Source organism: Cetorhinus maximus, chromosome 13 (genome assembly GCF_964194155.1).
Source record: "Cetorhinus maximus chromosome 13, sCetMax3.hap1.1, whole genome shotgun sequence".
Taxonomy (NCBI): domain Eukaryota; kingdom Metazoa; phylum Chordata; class Chondrichthyes; order Lamniformes; family Cetorhinidae; genus Cetorhinus; species Cetorhinus maximus.
The window spans coordinates 62,775,477-62,797,230 of record NC_135891.1 but is presented as its reverse complement, the minus strand read 5'-3'; the positions used below and the strand labels follow the sequence as shown (position 1 = coordinate 62,797,230).

General features: G+C 44.1%; 1 protein-coding gene across 6 annotated transcripts in view; it reads left to right on the top strand.

The window, feature by feature from the left end:
- Window positions 1-21,754, top strand: part of cstf1 (cleavage stimulation factor, 3' pre-RNA, subunit 1) — a 38,299-nt gene that overhangs the window by 439 nt on the left and 16,106 nt on the right. Inside the window, exons 2-4 of one of the 6 annotated variants that reach the window (XM_078555449.1) lie at window positions 135-189; window positions 18,157-18,345; window positions 20,056-20,333. In XM_078555449.1, coding sequence (XP_078411575.1) covers window positions 18,177-18,345; window positions 20,056-20,333 — 447 coding nt within the window. In that variant the 5' untranslated portion in view covers window positions 135-189; window positions 18,157-18,176. Of the gene's footprint in view, window positions 1-44; window positions 190-2,210; window positions 2,336-7,325; window positions 7,345-18,156; window positions 18,346-20,055; window positions 20,334-21,754 lie in introns of those variants that run through there. The other 5 variants (XM_078555450.1, XM_078555447.1, XM_078555451.1 and 2 more) reach the window with 5 other exon arrangements.

The window sequence follows — 21,754 nt, the reverse complement described above, 5'->3', positions numbered from 1 at the left end:
CGGTGAGTGAGAGCCGCCGTTACCGAGAGCGGGAGCCGCTCGGTGAGTGAGAGCCGCCGTTACCGAGAGCGGGAGCCGCTCGGTGAGTGAGAGCCGCCGTTACCGAGAGCGGGAGCCGCTCAGTGAGTGAGAGCTGCTATTACTCGGGACTGGCTCCAGGCGGTGATTTTAGGCCAAGTCGTCCGTTCAGTGAGTTAATTTAGCCTGGATCGGGTGTGAGATATTATCGGTCATGGACAGGAGGAAGGAGCAGAGAGCGGGATTGAGGGGTAGGAAGCTGGGCCAGGGTTTCTTCGGTGTTATCCCCTCCTGACAGGAGATTGTGTTAGGGTTTTAGTCAGGTGCAAATTGTTGGACAAGCCATATCCCAGCCAAAAGGTGCTGGTGCAGGGTTCTGCTGCAGGCATAAGTAACAGGCCCTTGGTTGCTCCCAGATACAAAAGTGGGCTAGACTTACACCAAGGCTCGGGGAACTGGTCCAAAAATATCCCCATTGCAGGAAGTTGGGAAAGGATACCCCTATAAATGATTTTTTTTCATGCATGGGATGTGTGTTGCTGGCTAGGCCAGCATTTATTGCCCACCCCTAATTGCCCTTGGAGAAGGTGGTAGTGAGCTGCTTTCTTGAACCGCTGCTGTCCATGTGGTGTAGGTACATCCACAGTGCTGTTAGGGAGGGAGTTCCAGGATTTTGACCCAGCGACAGTGAAGGAACGTTGGTAGATTTTCAAATCAGGATGGTGTGTGTCTTGGAGGGGAACTTCCAGGTTGTGGTGTTTCATGTGTCCGCTGCCCCTGTCCTTCTAGATGGCAGTGTTCGTGGGTTTGGAAGGTACAGTCTAAGGAGTTAAGACTCTTAAGTCTTAAGACTCTTAACAACACTTAAGTCATTAGGACTCTAAATGAGTTCCTGCAGTGCATCTTGTAAATGGTACACACTGCTGCTATTGTGTGTTGGTAGTGGAAGGAGTGAATGTTTGTGGAAGGGGTGCCAATCAAACCAGCTGCTTTGCCCTGGATGGTGTCAAGCTTCTTGAGTGTTGTTGGAGCTGCATTCATCCAGGCAAGTGGGGACTATTCCATTACACAGCTGACTTGTGTTTTGTAGATGGTGGGCAGGCTTTGGGGAGTCAGGAGGAGAGTTACCCACCACAGGACTTTTAGTCTCTGACCTGCTCTTGTAGCCACAGTATTTAAATGGCTAGTCCAGTTCAGTGTCTGGTCAATGATTGCTCCAACTCTGCACCAGTGGCTGATCTGTGATATGGAATGTGGTTATCTTAGGAAAAAACATCCCAACCTCACCAGGGAATGAAGATTGCAGCTTGGAAATATGGGGAGAAAACCACTCTCCTCCTGAAGCTGTGGCAAAGTTGAGGGGTAAAGAATGTGCACTTACTTCTACCAACTGCTGTAGGTTCCCTCCAGTCTTTCCCAGTGTTGCTGCTGCCAACACTAAATTTTCTTCTCTGTCTCCAAAGATTAACATAACGCCATGAAGGAGTACAACCAGAACACTGGCAACAGTGGCCATGCCTATTTTGTGGCAGCATACAGATGTGCCTCACAGCCCTGCAGTTGCCACACAAAGATTGTAGATGTGCATCTAAAAGCTGCCATTTGAACAGTGTTCAGGAGACTCAAGTCCACTCCAACTGAGTGGCCCTTGGTGCTGTCTCATATTCTCCTGACTGTCATTCACCATTGTGCTCTGTGAGATAGGAAATGTCATGAAAAACACTGACTTTCCATTCACCAGGAAATCACTTAAAGTCACGCTAGCCATTCTGGGAGACAGCAACTAATATGCAGTTGGTATCAACCCAATATCCAGATGGGTAGTATTGCAGAATGCATGTAGCATAAAAAGGCCCAACACCTAATCTTTCATCAAACAGGAGAGATCCCTGGCTTTGACCTCCTCGAAGACAGTAGATGGCGATCAACTGAATCCACACCGGCCATCTGCTCCATAAGTGGAACACAAAGTGTGATCGTGATCAGGGGGCCCAGATCACAGAACATTTTACATCAACCTGCAGACTAAGATCTGTTGCGAAGACTCCTTATTTCTCCATTCGGCATCTCAGGAGACCATCAAATGGATAGCCAAACTAGACATCCTAAGTTTTTTCTGTTGTAAGCAAGTAGTAGTACCATAACTGACTTGATAGGTAATAGGGGATTATGGAAATTATTTCTTGATTTAGCATTTAAAAACATCCAGAACGGCTTCCACTCTGGGTGACTCAAGGAGCTTTTACATGGGTAACTGAACCAAGTGGATCAGAAGAATCATCAAAGATCTGATTTTGAATTATTCGATCTGAGAAAGGTCAGTGATGCGTTTGATATGATTGACTTTTTGTGCCTCTCTAAGAGAGGCTCTGATCACCATCCAGTGACACCCTGCAGAAAGTGCGCATATGTGGGGGCTGAATTAAAAAAAACAGACTTAGTTACACATTCTTGCAGATGAATTGCCTACAGGCAATCCTCTTGGATTGCAGAGGGATAATGGCAGTTTGAGAAAAGTGCTGGAGAGCCTTGTGAAGCTGTACCCCTGCAAGGAATAATTTTTTTGAGAAAGGGAGCAGAGAAAATTGGCAAGATCAAACTAAAAGAAAAGATAAGAACAGTAGGAATGTCAGGACTGGGCTATGCCCTGACCAAAATGTATCTTAGGCTGGGTTGTGTGATCCAAACTTAAAATGTTTTTTGGCTGCTTTCATCATGTTATTAGTGATTGTGGACCTGTAGCATAAAGCTACAGTGACTTGACACAAATTGGTAGTTTCACTTGAGGAATAGTTGGTTTGGGGAGTGGAAGCAATGTTGAGTTTGGAGCTGAGGCATGTTATTGGGTACATTGGATAAATCTTTATTCTGGATAAATATGCATTTGTATATTTGATCTGGAATCCGAGAGGGGCTGGCGCTCGGGAAGAACCTTGTGCTGTTCCTGTGTTACTGTACTTATTTTAGGTGGTAATGTTACCACCAAAGACTGATGAAAATCTACAGTTCACATTGGCATAGATGAGGAAATTCAGCATTCTTGAAAGCTTTACAAATTTGATCTTTGTGACAACAACAAATGTTAGGTGCTTTATATTTGCATATATTGCCAATCCTTCATTGTCGCTGGGTCAAAGTCCTGGAACTCCTGACCTATAAGCACTTCACCACGGGGGCTGCAGAGGTTCAAGAAGGCGATCTCCACAGCCTTCTCAAGGCTAACTAGGGATGCGCAATAAATGCTGGCTTTGCCAGTGATGTCAACATCCCAAGAACGAATTTTTAAAAAGGGTAACTAACAATAGAAGAGATTCATGTTTATTGCTCCCATCTAATGTGAAAGTTTGCTGATCTGGAATTGTTTGACACTTGATAATATAAAGTAAAAAATGTTCTAATCTCTAAGGCTAATGCCCCTCATCTGATGAGCAACATACATATAATGCCCATTTTTTCAAGAACAAACCTCACTACCTAGCTAAAGGAGGTTGGTTGAAGTTGTTGGAGGTCAGTCACCTCGGCCGCAGGAGTTCCTCAGGCAGTGTTCTAGGCCCAACCATCTTCAGCTGCTTTATCAATGACCTTTCCTCCATTATAAGATCAAATGTGGGGATGTTCGTTGATTATTGCACAAATGTTCAGTGCCATTCACAACTCCTCAGATACTGAAGCAGTCTGTATCTGCACACAGCAAGAATAACATTCAGACTTGGACTAGGAGGCAAGTAACAGCTGTGCCACATAAGTGCCAGGCAATGACTGCCTCCAACGGTAAAGAATCTAGCCATCTATCATCATCGGCAATAACCATCGCTGAATCCAACTCCCATCAACATCGTGGGGGTTACCATTGACTAGAAACTATAAATTCTGTAGCTACAAGAGCATGTTAGACACTGGGAATTTTTTGGTAAGTTACTCACATCCTGACTTCCCAAAGCCTGACTAAATCATGAGTGAGATGGAATACAGTCCACTTGCTTGGATGAGTGTGGCTCCAAAACTCCAATGCTTATGAAGCTTGACACTATCCAGAACAAAGCAACCAGCTTGTTTGGTAACTCATCCGCCACTTTAAACATTCACTTCCTCCACCACCAAAGCACAGTGGCTGCGGTGTGTAGCATATACAAGATGCATTGCAACAACTGACCAAGGCTCCTTTGACAGCACCTTCCAATCCCACAACCATTATCTCCTAGAAGAACAAGGCAGCAGGTGCATGGGAACTCCACTAGCTGCAAGTTCCCCATAAAGCCACACCATCCTGACTTGGAACTATATCATTGCTCCTTCACTGTCGCTGGGTCAAAAATCTGGAATTCTTTCCCTAAGGGAGTGTACGTACACCAGATGGACTACAACAGTTCAAGAAGGTGGCTCATTGTCACCTTCTGAAGGGAAAATAGGGATGGGCAATAAAAGCTGGCCTTGCCAGCATTGCTCGCATCTTATGAAAGGATAAAAAGTGCTGTCCTTCATTGATATTATCCAGAAACATGATGCTAAATTCCACATGTACTTTGATGGCACCCAGCTTTGCTTTATCTCCACATCTTATATTATTTGTCAGACATCCAGCAGTGACTGAGCAGAAATTCTCTTCATTTAAGTTTTGGGATGATTGAAGCGATTGCCTTCGGCCCTCGCTGCAAACTCTGTTCTCCCGCCACCAACTCAATCCCTTCCCTTGCCCACTGCCTGAGGTTAAACCAGACTGTTCGCAGCAGTATTGTCATATTTGAGCGCTTGCTGAGTTCCTGATCCCATATCAACCCTATTACCAAGACCACCTACTTCCGGCTGAATAATGTGGTCCATCTCTTCCCTGCCTAGGCTTATCTGCTGAAAACCACCTCCATGCATTTGTTACCTCTAGTCTCGACTATTCCAATACTTGTCTGACTGGCCCCTGACCTTGTACCCGCTGTCAACTGGAGCTCACCCAGAACTCTGCTGCCACATCCTAACATGTACCAAGTCCTGTTCACCTATAAGCTCTGTCCTTGCCGGCCTACAGTGGCTTCTGGTCTGCTATCACCTTGCTTTTTAAAATTTTTATTCTTGTTTTCAAGTCCCTCCGTGGCTTCACCCCTCTTTATCACAGAATCACAGAATTTTAACGGCACTGAAGAAAGCCATTCAGCCCATCATATCTGCACCGGCTCTCCAAATGAGCATTATGACCTAGTACCATTGCCCTGCCTTTTTCCTGTACCCCTGCACATTGTTTCTATTCAAATAATCATCTAATGCCCTCTAGAATGCCTCGATTGTACCTGCCTCCACCACACTCCCAGGCAGTGCATTCCAGACCCAAACCACTCGTTGTGTGGAAAAGTTTTTTCTCATATCACATTTGCTTCTTTTGCAAATCACTTTAAACTGTGCTGTCTCGTTCTTGACCCTTTTATGAGTGGGAACAGCTTCTCCCTATCTACTCTGACCAGCCCCCTCATGATTTTGAACATCAAAACTCCTCTTAGCCACCTTCTCTCCAAGGAGAACAGTCCCAATCACTCCAGTTTATCCTCATAGCTGAAGTTTCTCATCACCTGGAACCATTCTTGTAAACCTCTTCTGCACTCTCTCCAATGTGTTCACATCCTTCCTATAGTGTGGCACCCAGAACTGCACATAATACTCCAACTGAGGTCTGATGAGTGACTTATATAAATTCAGCATAACCTCCCTGCTCTTGTACTCTATGCCCCTATTAATAAAGCCTAGGGTATTATATGCTTTATTAACTACTCTCTCCACCTGTCCTGCTGCCTTATGCACATCTGTGCACATTTACACTCAGGTCTTTCTGCTCCTGCACCCACTTCAAAATGTCACCCCTTATTTTACATTGTCTGTCCATGCTCTTCCTACCAAAATGCACCACCTCACACTTCTCTGCATTGAACTTCACCTGCCACCTATCTGCTCACTCCACCAACTTGTCTATGTCCTCTTGAAGTTCCACACCTCCTCGCAGCTCACATCACGCCCAAGCTTCGTATTATCCGCAGACTTTGAAATTGCCCCCTGATCATTAATATATATCAGGAAAAGCAAGGGTCCCAATACCAACCCCTGGGGAACTCAACTACAAACCTTCCTCCAGCCCAAAAAATATCCAATGACCATTGCTCTCTGCTTCCTATTTTTCAGCCAATTTTGTATCCACGTTGCTACTGTCCCTTTTATTCCATGAGCAATAACTTTCTCTCAAGCCTGTTGTGTGGCACTGTATCAAATGCCTTTTGAAAGTCCATGTGCACCACATCAACAGCATTACCCTCATCAAACATTTCTGTTACCTCTTCAAGAAAACTTCAAGTCAGTTTAACACAATTTCCCCTTTAGAAATCTATGCTGGCTCTTCCTTATCAACCCATACTTTTCCATGTGACTACTAATTTTTTCCCAAATAATTGTTTCTAGAATCTTGCCCACCACTGAAGTTAAACTGACTGGCCTGTAAGTGCTGGGCTTATCCTTACAACCTTTTTTGAACAAGGGCGTAATGTTTGCAATTCTCCAGTCCCCTGGCACCACCCCTGAGTCTAGGGAGGACTGAAAGATTTAGCCAGTGCCCCTGTAATTTCTACTCTCACTTCCTTCAGTATCCTTGGATGCATCTTATCCAGTCCTGGTGCCTTGTCAACTTTAAGTACCAACAGTGTACTCAACACTTCCTCCTTATCAATTTTGAACCCTTCTAGTGACAGAGTTTCCTCATGTCACCATGGCCTTATTCATTTTATTCATTCACGGGATGTGGGCTTCGCTGTCTGGGTCAGCATTTATTGCCCATTCCCTAGTTGCCCTTGAGAAGATGATGGTGAGCTGCCTTCTTGAGCCGCTGCAGTCCATGTGGTGTAGGTACACCGACAGTGTTGTTAGGAAGGGAGTGCCAGGATTTTGACCCAGCCACAGTGAAGGAACAGCGATATATTTCCAAGTCAGGACGGTGGGTGAGTGACTTGGAGGCGAACTTCCAGGCGGTGGTGTTCTCATTTACCTGCTGCCCTTGTCCTTCTAGATGGTAGTAGTCGTGGGTTTGGAAGGTGCTGACTAAGGAACCTTGGTGAATTCCTGCAGTGCATCATGGCAGTGCATCTTGTGGATGGTACATATTGCTGCTACTGTGCGTTGGTGGTGGAGGGATTGAATGTTTGTGGATGTGGTGCCAATCAAGCGGGCTGCTTTGTCCTGGATGGTGTCAAGCTTCTTGAGTGTTGTGGTAACTGAACTCATCCAGGCAAGTGGAGAGTATTCCATCACACTCCTGACTTGTGCCATGTAGATGGTGGACAGACTTTGGGGAATCAGGAGGTGAGTTACTCACCGCAGGATTCCTAGCCTCTGACCTGCTCTAGTAGTCACAGTATTTATATGGCTAGTCCAGTTCAGTTTCTGGTCAATAGTAACCCAGAGGATCGTGATAGTGGGGGATTCACAGATGGTGCCATGAAGCACTATTAATGTTTATAATAGCCTAGGTGCTTTGGGTACTAGTTTTGACATGGATGAGATATAGAGTACATTTGCATTTTTTGAATAGAGCATTCAAGAAGTAGGGTGAAAACTTGACGCCTATCTAGCAGATACCAAGCCTTATGTTTATATTACTAATAAAATTGGTATTATGAAAGGGGTTTCATTGCTAAAAGGCGAAGTTCAAAGAGACGTCGATACAATGAGAATTAACATTTAGTGGGGCTAGTAGGTATAACTTCAGTTTTCGGGTGTTCAGGCAGAGGCAATGTAAGATCAAAAGGCAGCTGCAAGCCTCCAACCGGCTCCACAGTGAAAAGAACCTCATTTTGAATTTGTAAGGTAAAAATGCTTTGCCTGGTGTTTGGTTAAGTCTGTGGGTTGCTGTTGCCTTAATGCAGATTAGTTTGGGAATTTGTCAAAAGCTATGATAGTAGTGATTTGTAGCCATGTGTATATTTTAACCTGTGTAAAATAATAAAATGTTTCAATTAGTTTAACATAAAGCCTCAAGAACTGGTGGTCTGATTCCTAAGTTTAGAGTCGCATCTCAAACATAACACTTAAAATTATTGGTTATGACAGTGGTTTAAAGTTTCCCTCTGGGATTTTTAAAAAAACTCCGCTTTACTAACTGCATCAGTCATAACAGATGGTCATTGAGTGGCGCGAGTATTACTTGCCACTTGTCAGCCGAAGCCTGGGTATCGCCCAGATCTTGCTGCATTTGGACATGGACTGCTTCAGCATATGAGGAGTCGCAAATGGTGCTGAGCATTGTGCAATCATTAGCGAACAGCCCCACTTCTGACCTTATGATGGAAGGAAGGTCATTGATGAAGCATCTGAAGATGGTTGGGCCGAAGACACTACCCTGAGGAACTGCTGCAGTGATGTCCTGGAGCTGAGATGACTGACCTCCAACAACCACAACCATCTTCCTTTGTGCTAGGTATGACTCCAACCAGTGGAGAGTTTTCCCCCTGATTCCCATTGACTCCAGTTTTGCTAGGGCTTCTTGATGCCACACTTGGTCAAATGTGGCTTTGATGTCAAGGGTAGTCACTCTCGCCTTGGGAGTTCAACTCTTTTGTCTATGTTTAAACCAAGGCTGTAATGAAGTCAGGAGCTGAGTGGCCCTGGCAGAACCCAAACTGAGCGTCAGTGAGCAGGTTATTGCTAAGTAAGTGCTGCTTGATAGCACTGTTGTTGACCCCTTCCATTACTTTACTGATGATCGAGAGTACACTGATGGGATGGTAATAGGCTGGGTTGGATTTGTCCTGCTTTTTGTGTACAGGGCATATCTGGGCAATTTTACACATAGCTGAGTAGATGTCAGTGTTGGAACAGTTTGACTAGGGGTGAGCCAAGTTCTGGAGCACAAGTCTTTACTATTGGCGGAATATTGTCAGGACCCATAGCCTTTGCAGTATCCAGTGCCTTCAGCCATTTCTTGATATCGCGTGGAGCGAATTGAATTGACTGTGATGCTTGTGACCTCCGGAGGAGGCCGAGACGGATCATCCACTCGGCACTTCTGGCTGAAGATTGTAGCAAATGCTTCAGCCTTATATTTTGCACTGAGGGTCTGGACTCCCCCATCAATGAGGATGGGGGATATTTGTGCAGCCTCTTCCTCCAGTGAGTTGTTAAAATGTCCACCACCATTCACGACTCTGTGGCAGGACTGCAGAGCTTAGATTTGATCCACTGGTTGTGGGATAGCCTTGTCTATCACTTGCTACTTATGCTGTTTGGCCGCAAGTGGTCCTGTGTTATAGCTTCACCAGGTTGACACCTCATTTTTAGGTATGCCTGGTGCTGCTCTTGGCATGCCCTTCTGCACTCATCATTGAACCAGGGTTAATTCCTTGGCTTGATGGTAATGGTAGAGTGGGGGATATGCTGGGCCATGAGGTTACAGATTGTGTTCAAGTACAACACCTTGATCACTCACCTTCGGGAAGAGCAATTGGAGAGGCGGACCTGTCAGCTACTTGGAACCGGCCCGTGCTAAGTTCGAAAGGAGAGTGAGAAAAAACAAATTGTGACATCACAGGAAAGAAGCAATTTGATTGGTTGGAGAAGAAGCTAACTGCTTGGTGAGTATCTAGTTAGTGTGTAAGGTTTATTCTATTCATAAGCTTTAAAATAAAGTAGCAACTGTACTTATGGTAAGGTTTATTAGGTAGGGCCAACTAAAATAATTTTCTATTTGGCTTATCCTTTGAACAGCGAGAGGTCGGGAGATAAAGCAGTGATAGTTCAGGGGATAAGACAGTGAGAGTTCAAGGGATAAAACAGTGGGAGTTTGGGAGATAAAACAGCATGAGTACAGAAACGTAAATTTCTAAACAAGCACAGGGAAAGTAAAAATTTATAGGCACAGGAGAGGGAGCTGATTTGTGAGTAAAGACGAAGAATTTCTATTAATCTCCAGTTTATAGTTAATAGTACAAGAGTAAGGTTAAAGTAAGTAAAAGTAACTAAAGATTAAGTAAAAAAAGTGATTTAAAGTTTACGGTTAAGGTATGGCAGAACAGCTCAGCCAGGCATATGGCATGTGGGGACTCAGACGAGCCCATGTGCAGGAAGTATCAACAGCTGCACAAGCTTGAGCTCTGCGTTTCAGAGCTTGAGCATGGCTGGAGTCAATGAGGTACATCTGTGAGGCAGAGAACTGTGTGGATAGCATGTTCATGGAGGTGGTCACACCACAAGTTAGGGGCAAGCAGGCAGGTAGGGAATGGGTGACCATCAGGCAGTCCAAGATAAACAGGCAGGTAGTGCAGGAGTCCCCAGAGGTCCCGCTCACTAACTGGTTTTCCATTCTGGATATCGGTGAGGGCAATGGATCCTTGGAGGAGTGTAGCAAGAGCCAAACCCGTGGCACCATGGGTGGCCCAGCTGTGCAGGAGGGGAGGAAGAGGAACGGATGGTCAGTACTGAAAAGAGGTGCTTTAGGGGAGCAGACAGGCAATTCTGTGGCCGTCAATGTGATTCCTGGGTGGTTTGTAACCTCCCTGGTGCTAGGGTCAAGGATGTCACAGAATGGCTGCGGGACATTCTTGTGGAGGAGGGCGAATAACCAGAGGTCGTAGTCCACATTGGTACTAATGACATAGGTAGGAAGGGGATGTGGTCCTGCAATCGGAATTTAGGGAGCTAGGTAGAAACTTAGCAAGCAGGACCTCTAAAATAATAATCTCTGGATTACTCCCAATGCCAAGTGCAAGTGAGTATAGAAATAGGAAGATAAGACAGATGAATGTGTGGCTGGAAAGATGATGCAGGAGGGAGGGCTTTAGGTTCCTGGGACTGGCTCTGGGGGAGATGGCACCTGTAGAAGCCGGACGGGTTGCATCTGAACAGAGCTGGGACTGAGTTCCTTGAGGGTTGTTTTGCAAGTGCTGATGGGGAGAGTTTAAACTAACTCAGCAGGGGTGTGGGAACTAGGGTAGAATATTAGGAACTAATACCGGGGGCACAGAATGCTAGGAGAGGCAGATAGCACTAAAATAGAGAATAGTAAGTTAATAGATGGAGTTGGAGTAAGGGAGCAAGTAATGAAATCCAAATCAGGGTTACACTGCATGTATGTGAATGCACAGAGTATAGTGAATAAAATTGGGGAGTTACAGGCACGGGTTGCCTTGTGGGATTATGATGTGGTGATAAAGGAGACCTGGCTTAAGGAAGAGCAGATCTGGGTGTTAAATACTCCTGGCTACAAGGTGTTCAGAAAAGATAGGAAAGGGAAAAAAGGAGGAGGGGTGGCGTTTTTGGTTAAGGAGAGTATTGCAGTACTGGAGAAAGAGGATTCAAGGACAGAATTGATTTGGCTGGAGCTAAGGAATAAGAAGGGTGCAGTTACATTGCTTGATGCAATATATAGACCATCAGCTAGTGGGAAGGATATAGAAGAACAAATCTGCAAGGAAATTACAGAGAGGTGTAAACATCATAGAGTAGTTATAATGGGGGGCTTTAATTACCTGTATATAGACTGGGATAGTGGTAGTGTAGTTACCTGTATATAGACTGGGATAGTGGTAGTGTAAGGGGTAATGAGGGACAAGCATTACTAGATTGTGCTCAGGAGAATTTCCTACAGCAGTATGTGTCCAGTCCAACAAGAAAGGAGGCACTGCTAGACCTGGTTCTTGGGAATGAGGTGGGCCAAGTAGATCACGTGACAGTGGGGGAACATTTAGGGGACAGTAAAATCATTGTATCATAAGGCTTAGGATGACGTGGTGGAAAATGACATTGGTCAATCCAGAGTAAGAATAATCAACTGGCAGAGAGCGGACTTCAATGGGGCAGGAACAGTGCTGTGCCGGATAGACTTGGAACCAAAGGTTGGCGGGAAAGACAGTGGCTGAGCAATGGGCTACCTTCAAAGAGGAGATACCTTGACCGTTCCCAAACTATGTTCCCTCAAAAGGGGGAAGGGTAGGACAAACAAATCCAGAGCTCCCTGGATGAGAAAGGAGATAGAATTAAGATAAAGAAAAAAAAGTGTGCTTGCGACAGGTGTCGGGTAGCAAATACAATTGAGAACCAAGCTGATTTCAGAAGGGATGTGAAAAAGCAAATATGAGAAGCAAAGAGGGATTATGAAAAAAGACTGTCAGCTAACATGAAAGAAAATCCCAAAATATTCTATAAGCACATCAGTAGTAAAAGGGTGGTAAAAGGAGGAGTAGGGCTGATTAAGGACTAAAAAGGGGATTTACACATAGAGGCAAGAGGCAATTCTGAGGTATTAAATTAATACTTTGCATCTGTCTTTACCTACGAGGCAGATGCTGTCCAGGCCATGGTGATAGAAGAGGAAACGCAGTCACTAGAAGAGTTTAAAATTGATGAGGAGGAGGTATTGGATAAACTGTCGGTACTTAAAGTTGATAAGGCTCTGGTACCAGATGAGATGCATCCAAGAATATTGAAGGAAATGAGAATGGAAATTGCAGAAGCACTGGCAATAATCTTTCAATGTTCCCTGGATTCGGGGGAGGTGCCAGAGGACCAGAGAATTGCAAACATTACGCCTTTGTTAAAAAAAGTTGTAAAGATCTGCCCTGCAATTACAGACCAGTCAGTTAAACTTCGGTGGTGGGGAAACTTCTAGAAACAATTATTCGGGATAGAATTAATAGTCACGTGGAAAAATGTGGATTGATTCGGAAGAGTCAGCATGGATTTGTTAAAGGAAAATCGTGTCTAACTAACTTGCTGGAGTTTTTTGAAGAGGTAACAGAGATGGTTGATGAGGGCAAGGCTGTTGATGTGTATATGGACCTCCAAAAGGCGTTCGATACAGTGCCACACAACAGACTTGTGAGGAAAGTTAAAGGTCATGAAATAAAAGGGACAGTAGCAAAGTGGATACAAAATTGGCTGAGGGATAGGAAACAAGAGAGTAATTGTTAATGGGTATTTTTCAGGCTGGGAGTAGGTCTGTAGTGGAATTCCCCAGGGGTTGGTATTGGGATCCTTGCTTTTCCTGATGTATATAAATGATCTAGATCTTTGTGGGCAGGGGACAATTTCAAAGTTTGTGGACGATACAAAACTTGGGAGAATTGTGAGGAGGACAGTGTTGAACTTCTAAAGAACTTTGACACATTGGTGGAGTGGGCATATAGTTGGCAGGTGAAGTTCAGTGTGGGGAAGTGTGAGGTGACACACTTTGTTACAAAGAACATGGAGAGACAATATAAAATAAAGGATGCTATTCTAAAGGGTGTGCAGGAGCAGAGAGACGTGGGTGTATATGTACATAAGTCACTTAAGGTGGAAGGACAGGTAGAGAGAGCTGTTTCTAAAGCATACAGTATTCTAGGCTTCACTAATAGGGGCATAGAGTACAAGAGCGGGGGGATTTTGATGAACTTATACAAGACACTAGTTAGACCTCAGCTGGAGTATTGTGTACAGTTCTGGGCGTCACGCTGTAGGAAGGATGTAAATGCATTGGAGAGAGTGCAGAAGAGGCTTATGAGAATGGTTCCAGAGATGAGACACTTCAGTTATGAGGAAAGATTGGAGAAGTTGTAACTGTTTTCCTCAGAGAAGAGAAAGCTCAGAGGAGACTTGAAGTTTTCAAAATCATGAGGGGTCTGGACAGAGTAGATAGGGAGAAACTGCTCCCACTCGTAAATGGATCGAAAACCAGAGGACACGGTTTTAAAGTGTTTTGCAAAAGAAGTAAATGCGAGGTGAGAAAAAACTTTTCACACAGTGAGTAGTTAGGATTTGGAGTGCACTGCCTAGAAGTATGATGGAGACAGGTTCAATTGAGGCATTCAAGAGGGCATTAGACTATTTAAATAGAAACAATGTGCAGGGTTACGGGGAAAAGGATCGACACTAAGTTAAAATGCTCAGGGAGCCAGTGCAGACATAATGGGCCAAATGGCCGCCTCCTACACCATAACAATTCTGTGATACAATTTTGCTGCTGCTGAAGGCCCACAGCGTCTCATGGATGCCCAATCTTGAGCTGCTAGATCTGTTTGAAATCTATCCCATTTAGCACGGTGGTAGTGCCACACATGATGGAGGGTATCCTCAATGTGCTTCCACAGCGACTGTGCTGTGGTCACTCTGACCAATACTGTCATGGACAGATGCATCTGCGGCAGGCAAGTTGGTGAGAGTGAGGTCAAGTATGTTATTCCCTATTGTTGCTTCCCTCACCACCTGCAGCAGTCCCAGTCTAGCAGCTATGTCTTTTAGGACTCGGCCAGCTCGGTCAGTAGTGGTGCTGCTGAGCCAATCTTGATGATGGGCATTGAAGTCCCCCACCCAGAGTACATTCTGTGCTTCCTCCAAGTGGCGTTCAACAAGGAGGAGCACTGATTGATCAGCTGAGGGAGGACGGTACTTGATAATGAACAGGAAGTTTTCTTACCCACAAGACTTCATGGGGTCCGGAGTCGATGTTGAGGGCTGCCAGGGCAATTCCTTCCCTACTGTATGCCATTGCCTCTGCTGGGTCTGCCCTGCAGGTGGGACAGGACATACCCAGAGACGGTGATGGTGGTGTCTGGGACAATGTAAGATATGATACCGTGAGGATAACTATGTCAGGCTGTAGCTTGACTAGCCTGTGAGACAGCTCTCCCAATTTTGGCACTAGGAGGATTTTGCAGGGTCGACAGGGTTGTCACTTCCGGTACCTATGGCCAGGTGGTCCGTCCAGTTTCATTCTTTTTTTGAGACTTTGTAGCGGTTTGATACAACTGAGTGGTTTGCTAGGTCATTTTAGAGGGCAGTTAAGAGTCAACCACATTGCTGTGGGCCTGGATTCCCATGTAGGCCAGGTAAGGACGGCAGATTTCCTTCCCTAAAGGGCATTAGAGAACCAGATGGGCTTTTACAACAATCGTTATTAGACTTTTAATTCTAGATTTTTATCGAATTCAAATTCCACCATCTGTCGTGGCGGGATTTGAACCCAGGTTCCCAGAGTGTTACCCTGGGTCTCTGGATTACTGGTCTAGTGACAATACCACTACACCATCAGCCTGGGAGTCCTCAACATCGACTCTGGACCCCATAAATTCTCATGGCATCAGGTCAAACACGGGTATCTACCTCCTTGGTAAAGACAGATGCAAAGTATTCATTTAAAACCTCAGCCATGGCCCTTTCGTCCATGTGTAAATTCCCTTTTAGGTCCTCAGTTGGCCCTGCTCCTCCTTTTCCCATCTTTTTACTATTTATATGCCTATAGAAGACTTTGGGATTCCCCTTTATGTTGGCTGCCAGTCTTTTCTCTTACTCCCTCCTTCCTTCTCTAATATGCTTTTTAACCTCCCACAGAAATTTCTGTGTTCCTTTTGGTTCTCAATTGTATTTTCTACCTGACACCTGTCATAAGCGCACTTTTTCTTCTTTATCTTAATTTCTATATCCTTTATCATCCGGGAGCTCTGGATTTGTTTGCCCTACCTTTCCCTTTCAATTGGAATATACCTTTACTGTGCCCGAACCAATTCTTTTTTGAAAGTTGCCCATTGATCAGCTACAGTTTTTCCTGCCAGTCTTTCGTCCCAGTCTATCTGGCCCAGCTCCGTTCCTGCCCCATCGAAGTCTGCTCTCGTCCAGTTAATTATTCTTACTCTGGATTGCTTATCATCCTTTTCTGTCATCATCCTAAAACGTACAATACAGCGATCACTGTCTCCTAAATGTTCCCTCACTGACACTTGATCCACTTGGCCCACCTCATTTCCAAGAACCAGGTCCAACAGTGTGTCTTTTCTTGTTGGATTGGACACATACTGCTGTAGAAAGTTCTCCTGAACACAATCTAGGAACTTTTGCCCCTCTCCGCCCTTTACACTACCACTGTCCCAGTCTACATTTGGGTAATTAAAATCACCCATTATAACTACTCTATAATGACTGCATTTCGCTGTAATTTCCCTGCAGATTTGTTCTTCCATGTTCTTCTCACTAGTTGGCAGTCTGTAGACTACACCGAGCAATGTAATTGCACCCTTTTTGTTCCTTAATTCTAGCCAAATTGATTCTGTCCCTGAACCCTCTGCAACATCCTCTTTCTCCAGCACTGCAATGCTCTCCTTAACCAAAAAGGCCACCCCTCCTCCTTTCCTTCCTTTCGTATCTTTTCTGAACACCTTGTACCCAGGAATATTTAAGACCCAGTTCTGCCCTTCCTTCAGCCACAACATCATATTTCCACATGGCAATCTGCGTCTGTAACTCCCCAATCTTATTTACTACGTGCGTTCACATACATGCATAGTAACCATGATTTAGATTTTGTTACTTTCTCCCTTATCCTGACTTTTCCTATTAACTTACTATTTTCTATACTAGTGCCATCTGTCCCTCCCAGTATTTTGTGCATCCTGGTATTCCATGCTAATATTTTTTCTTGGTTCCCACACCCCTGTCAAGTTAGTTTAGAGCCCCCGCCAACAGCACTAGCAAAATCCTCCGCAAGAAACTCAGTTCCAGCTCTGTTCAGATGTAACCCAACCCGTCCAGCTTGTACAGGTGCCATCTCCCCCAGGGCCAGTCCCAGTGTCCCAGGAATCTAAAACCCTCCTTCCTGCACCATCTTTCAAGCCAGGCATTATCCTCCTATTTCTGTACTCTCTGGCACGTGGCACTGGGAGTAATCCGGAGATTACTACATTTGAACTCCTGCTTGCTAAATTCTGATTGCAGGACCACATCTCCCTTCCTACCTAAGTCATTGGTACTAATGTGGACCACAACCTCTGGCTGATCACTCGACCCGGAAGAATGTCCTGCAGCCGCTCTGTGACATCCTTGACCCTGGCACCAGGAAAGCAACATACCATCCTGCAGTCATGTCTACGGCCACAGAAACACCTGTCTGCTCCCCTAACCAATGAATCCCATTGCTCTTCCTTGCTTCTTCCTCCCCTCCTGTTCAGCCGAACCGCTCATGGTGCCACAAACTTGGTTCTGACTGCACTCCTCTGTGGAACCAGCTCCTTCACCAGCTTCCAAAACGGAAAACCGATTTGTGAACGGGTCCCCAGGGTACTCCTGTACTCCCTGACTACTTCTCTTGGACTGCTTGATGGTCACCCATTCTCTGTCTGTCTCCAGCCCTTAAGCTGCAGTGTGACCACCTCTCTGAACGTACTATCCATGTAGCTCTCAGCCTCGTGGATGCGCCACAGTGATTCCAGCCGCCGCTCGAGCTCTAAAACCCAAAACTCATGTTTCTGTATCTGTAATCTCCTCCATCCCTACAATTCTCGGATCTCTGCTCATCCAGTTTGGCCTGATGGTTCATCTCCAATTGCTATTGCCTGACCATTGGCAGCTGTGCCTCCAGCTGCCTAAGCCTTAAGCTCTGTAACTCCTCTTCCTAAATCTCTTTGCATGACAGGTGCTCATAAATAAATGGCACTGGCTTGAATCAAAATGTCGCAAAGAATTATGGTGTTTTGGGTATTTTACATAGGTAAACATAAATTTTTTTTGGAATACAGTGTTCTTTCTGAATTTCTTATAAGAAATGGAAAATAATGGAAACTTATTGTTGGATGCCATCGACACAAGAATAAATAAATGCCTGATTAAAAAATAGTGGGAAAATAACCTCTTTAAATAAAATGGAATGGCACTGGAAAGATAATAATGAAACTAGAATCTACTGTTATTGCATTAAAGTTGCTGATCATTCTCCACTGACTGTTCATTTGCAACTTAAAATACCAAAAAAGAAGGCATGTGTTAAAAGTTGAGCACAAAGAAAGCATGCATTCAAAATACCTTGTAAATTAACACAAAACAACCGTATTCTCATTGAATAATAGGCTTGCATTATCATTCAAAGCTCCACTGCCAGTGAGTTGAGGCATTTTTCAGAACACTGGATCCTAGATTCTGTGTTACCTGATCGTGTCTTAAGTAGCAATGGGGGATTCCACAATTGGGCTCTGCCCCAGGGCTAGGAACGGGGGAACCTTAGCTAGAATTCCCAAATTATACTGCACATGTGGATAATATTTTAAGATCAGGAGCAGAATATAACTAAAGGTGTAAGAAATGGAAGAACATTTTGTTTTGATTATCACATCATGTTTGATTGCAGTGAATCAACTTATATGCATTTTAATCCTCCAGGATAATTACACGGAAAAGAAATGTTTCGACCCAAAGTTACCCTGAAAGACCGGCAGCACCTTTACCGACTCATTATTGGCCAGTTGCTGTACGATGGGTACATGAACATTGCATCAAACCTGATCAATGAGATCAAACCACCCTCAGTTTGCTCTCCCTCCGAGCAACTATTGCATCTTGCCAAGCTTGGTAAGTACCTTTGTATTGAAAACTCTCTTGCAACTGAATTTAAAGTATCTTATCATCTTTCTTGTTGGCTGCTCACTGGAGTATGGTCATGTAACATCTAGATGACTTGCCCAAGTAAGTGTCCTTCAAGTGTAAAATTAGATGATAAGTGTCATCAGTAACAGGGGCACTTTGGTTACGCTTGACCATGTCTTTGCTTAATTCAACACATGTACTTTCAACTGGCCAGTTTTATACTTGAATAACGAAGGCTTTGTTTCTCTTCAGATGCATGCTTGTGATCATGAAGTTGTTGTTTAGTTATGTTTTGTGCTTGTCATGTTTCAGAGCTTGTTTTATTGGATGATAATGGATCTTGAAATGAGCAAACCCTAGCAATATATTCAAGGTTACAGTGCAATAATTTGAAAAGGATGCACCACCATTTTGTAATCATCCTTGGGAACTGGGCATCGCTGGTAACGATGGTGTTTATTGCCCATTCCTAGATGCCTCTCTTGAGACTCTGCACTTTCAGAAACTTCCTTCAACTTATCTCTTTGATGTTGCTTTTGAGCATCTTCTGCTAATCCTCCCACGTTTGCTCAGATTTAAAAAAAGGAACGACTTGCATTTATATCGCACTTTTCATGACCACTGGATGTCTCCAAGTGTTTTACAGCCAAGGACATTTAAGCTCCACTGTGATGCAGTAAAGGCACTTTGTAATTAAAAGTTGCTGTGTAAAACTGGGTGATTAATGTTGGTAACCTATTGAGCTCCAGAGGGCAAGATAGCCCAGCCTGACCCTGTCGCAGGTGACATTTGCATATACGCACTTCCAACAGGAGCTGCTGGGGCCATTTTCCTTAGCATACCCCTCCCAATACCCAATTTGCAATCTGAGATACTGAGGTGACTTAGCATCTACCACCCTGCACCCTACCACAGCAAAGCCTGTGAATAAAATGAATTACTAGTCTGTAAGGTTCATCTATTTACTGAGCTACTCATAATAGCAAACAAAACTTTGGCCACATTTGGAAGGGTTAAAGATAGCTGCAGTCCTTGTAACTCATTTTCAAATCCCTCAGGCTCTTCCCCTGCTATCTCTGTAGTCTGTAATCTCTTCCTGTTCTCCAACCCTCCGAAGTGTTTACACTCCTCCAATTTTAGCCTCTTAGTGCATTCCTGATTTTCATTGGAATGCCTTCAGCTGTCAGGACTCTTAAGTTCTGGAATTCCCTCCCTAAGCCTCCCAGCCCCTCTATCTATACCTTTAGGATGCTTCTTCATTCCTACCTTTTTGACCAAGTTTTCGGTCATCTGTTCTATTATTTCTATGAGGCTTGGGTGTCACATTTGAAAACACTATTTGGGATATGTTATTATGTTAAAGGTGCTGTAAGTTGGTAATTTCTGTAAAATCTCTTAAATAGACACCGTCTCAGTACAAGGTTTAATAGTTTTGAAAAATAAGATTACAGTTACACTAGCGCAAATAAATGATATGTAGCCAATCTCTCTCTCTAGAAATGCTAGAGATGGGGGAGGAGAGGGTGAAAGAATGGATCTTTTATGAGAGTTCAGAAAGTTCCGAGTTGTGATATTGAAATATCTTCTGACATTATAATTTCAGGCTATAGATTTTATTTTGCCTTAGTCCGGAATAAGCCCAGTTTGGTTAAACTTGCATTGATTCTTGTATTCCAATATGGTTGTTATTCACAGGAATGGAAAATGATGACAACACTGTTCAGTATGCCATTGGGCGGTCAGACACTGTGGCTCCCGGTACAGGCATTGACATGGAATTTGATGCTGATGTTCAGACTATGTCCCCAGAGGCCGCTGAGTATGAGACATGCTACGTGACATCACACAAAGGGCCATGCCGCATTGCCACCTATAGCCGAGATGGACAGCTGATTGCTACAGGCTCTGCTGATGCATCCATCAAGATTCTGGATACTGAGAGGATGCTAGCAAAGAGTGCCATGCCCATTGAGGTACAGGAGTAAAGTGAACACATTATTTTGCAAGAATTCAAATTCACTTATGAAGTATGATCTCTTTTTCTGCTGAAGATGTTGACTCTTGCTAGAGTATAACTTCATGGCATTCCTAGACATTAATAGCTCACCCAAGCAGTCATTCTTTACGCATGATCCTCGGCCGCCAGCAGTTTCTTTGGCTTATCAGGGTATTGCAGTGGAGCCTGATCATGCCCTTTCCACACATCCATACATATGGGGTATAGTAGTGCGGTCCTTATGATGCATGACTAGCCACCTAAAGATTGAGAGTTCAAACCCCACTGTGGCAAGTTGTGAATTAAGTTCAACAAACCTGGTAATTTATTGACTTGCAGCAGAAAAAAATTACCATGAAAGCTGTTGGATTATTGTTTAAAAGCTCAACTGGGTCACAAATGTCCTACAAGGAAAGGGACCTACCACTCAGCTTGATCTGGCTTACACAAGATATTAATACCTGTGGAACAATAAATGCTGCCTTGCCAGCATCACCCACATCCAAAGACAATGTGTAATTTTAAAAAATGGCTTTCCACAAGGGCTCATTGACAAGATATCAGGAATAGGAACTTTTTTTTCTCTCACCTATAAAGCCCCAACTACTGCCCTGATTGATTCCAACCACCTTGACACAAAGCTTGGTTCAAGTGTGGGACCTTCTCGATTGTTCAGTGCTGTACTAGCCAGCACTTGTATGCACCAAGTCATTGGGTGACAGGACCCTTTATTATCTGATCAGTCCTTAATTTAGAACCGTGCATTTGTACCTCAGTTAGCTGCTGTTTGTCTTATTATTATATGCCATTTAAGGTATTATAGGAGGGTCTGCGCAATTTTCTCTAGGATTTCCATTTACATTCAATCCAGACATAAAGAATCATGGTTTCCTCTTTCTAGTTGTTCTTAAAGACCCCAGTTAGGCACCCACAATGACTTGGTTGGTAAAGGTTAAATAGCTGAATAATTCAGGTCCAGGGTCTCCAAGGCTTGTGCCAAGTTCAAGGGATTGATGCTGAGTTAGTTAATCTTCAGTCAGGGTAGCAGTAGGGAAAACCACAGTTCACCTAATTGCCTTGTGTCAGGAGAGGAAAAGTCAGTCAACATGCCATTCCTGCTTATTATCCAGTAAATTTTAACATGGTTGGAAAGTTAATTTCAGATGAAAACCAGATCAGGATCAGCTGAGCAGTATTCAATAGTCAAATAGTCAGTGGACGCACATTATTTGGAACCATGTACCAAGAGTCAATACATTCAGCAGAAGAGGAAAGGAAACTGACAGAAGGAATATAAGTAGGATAAATTCTTCCCACCAGGTAGTGAGTGCTGTGCTGCCAGAAATGATAGTTTCATCCATGTGACTGCTTTTTCAGATTCTAATTTAATTGAGTGTG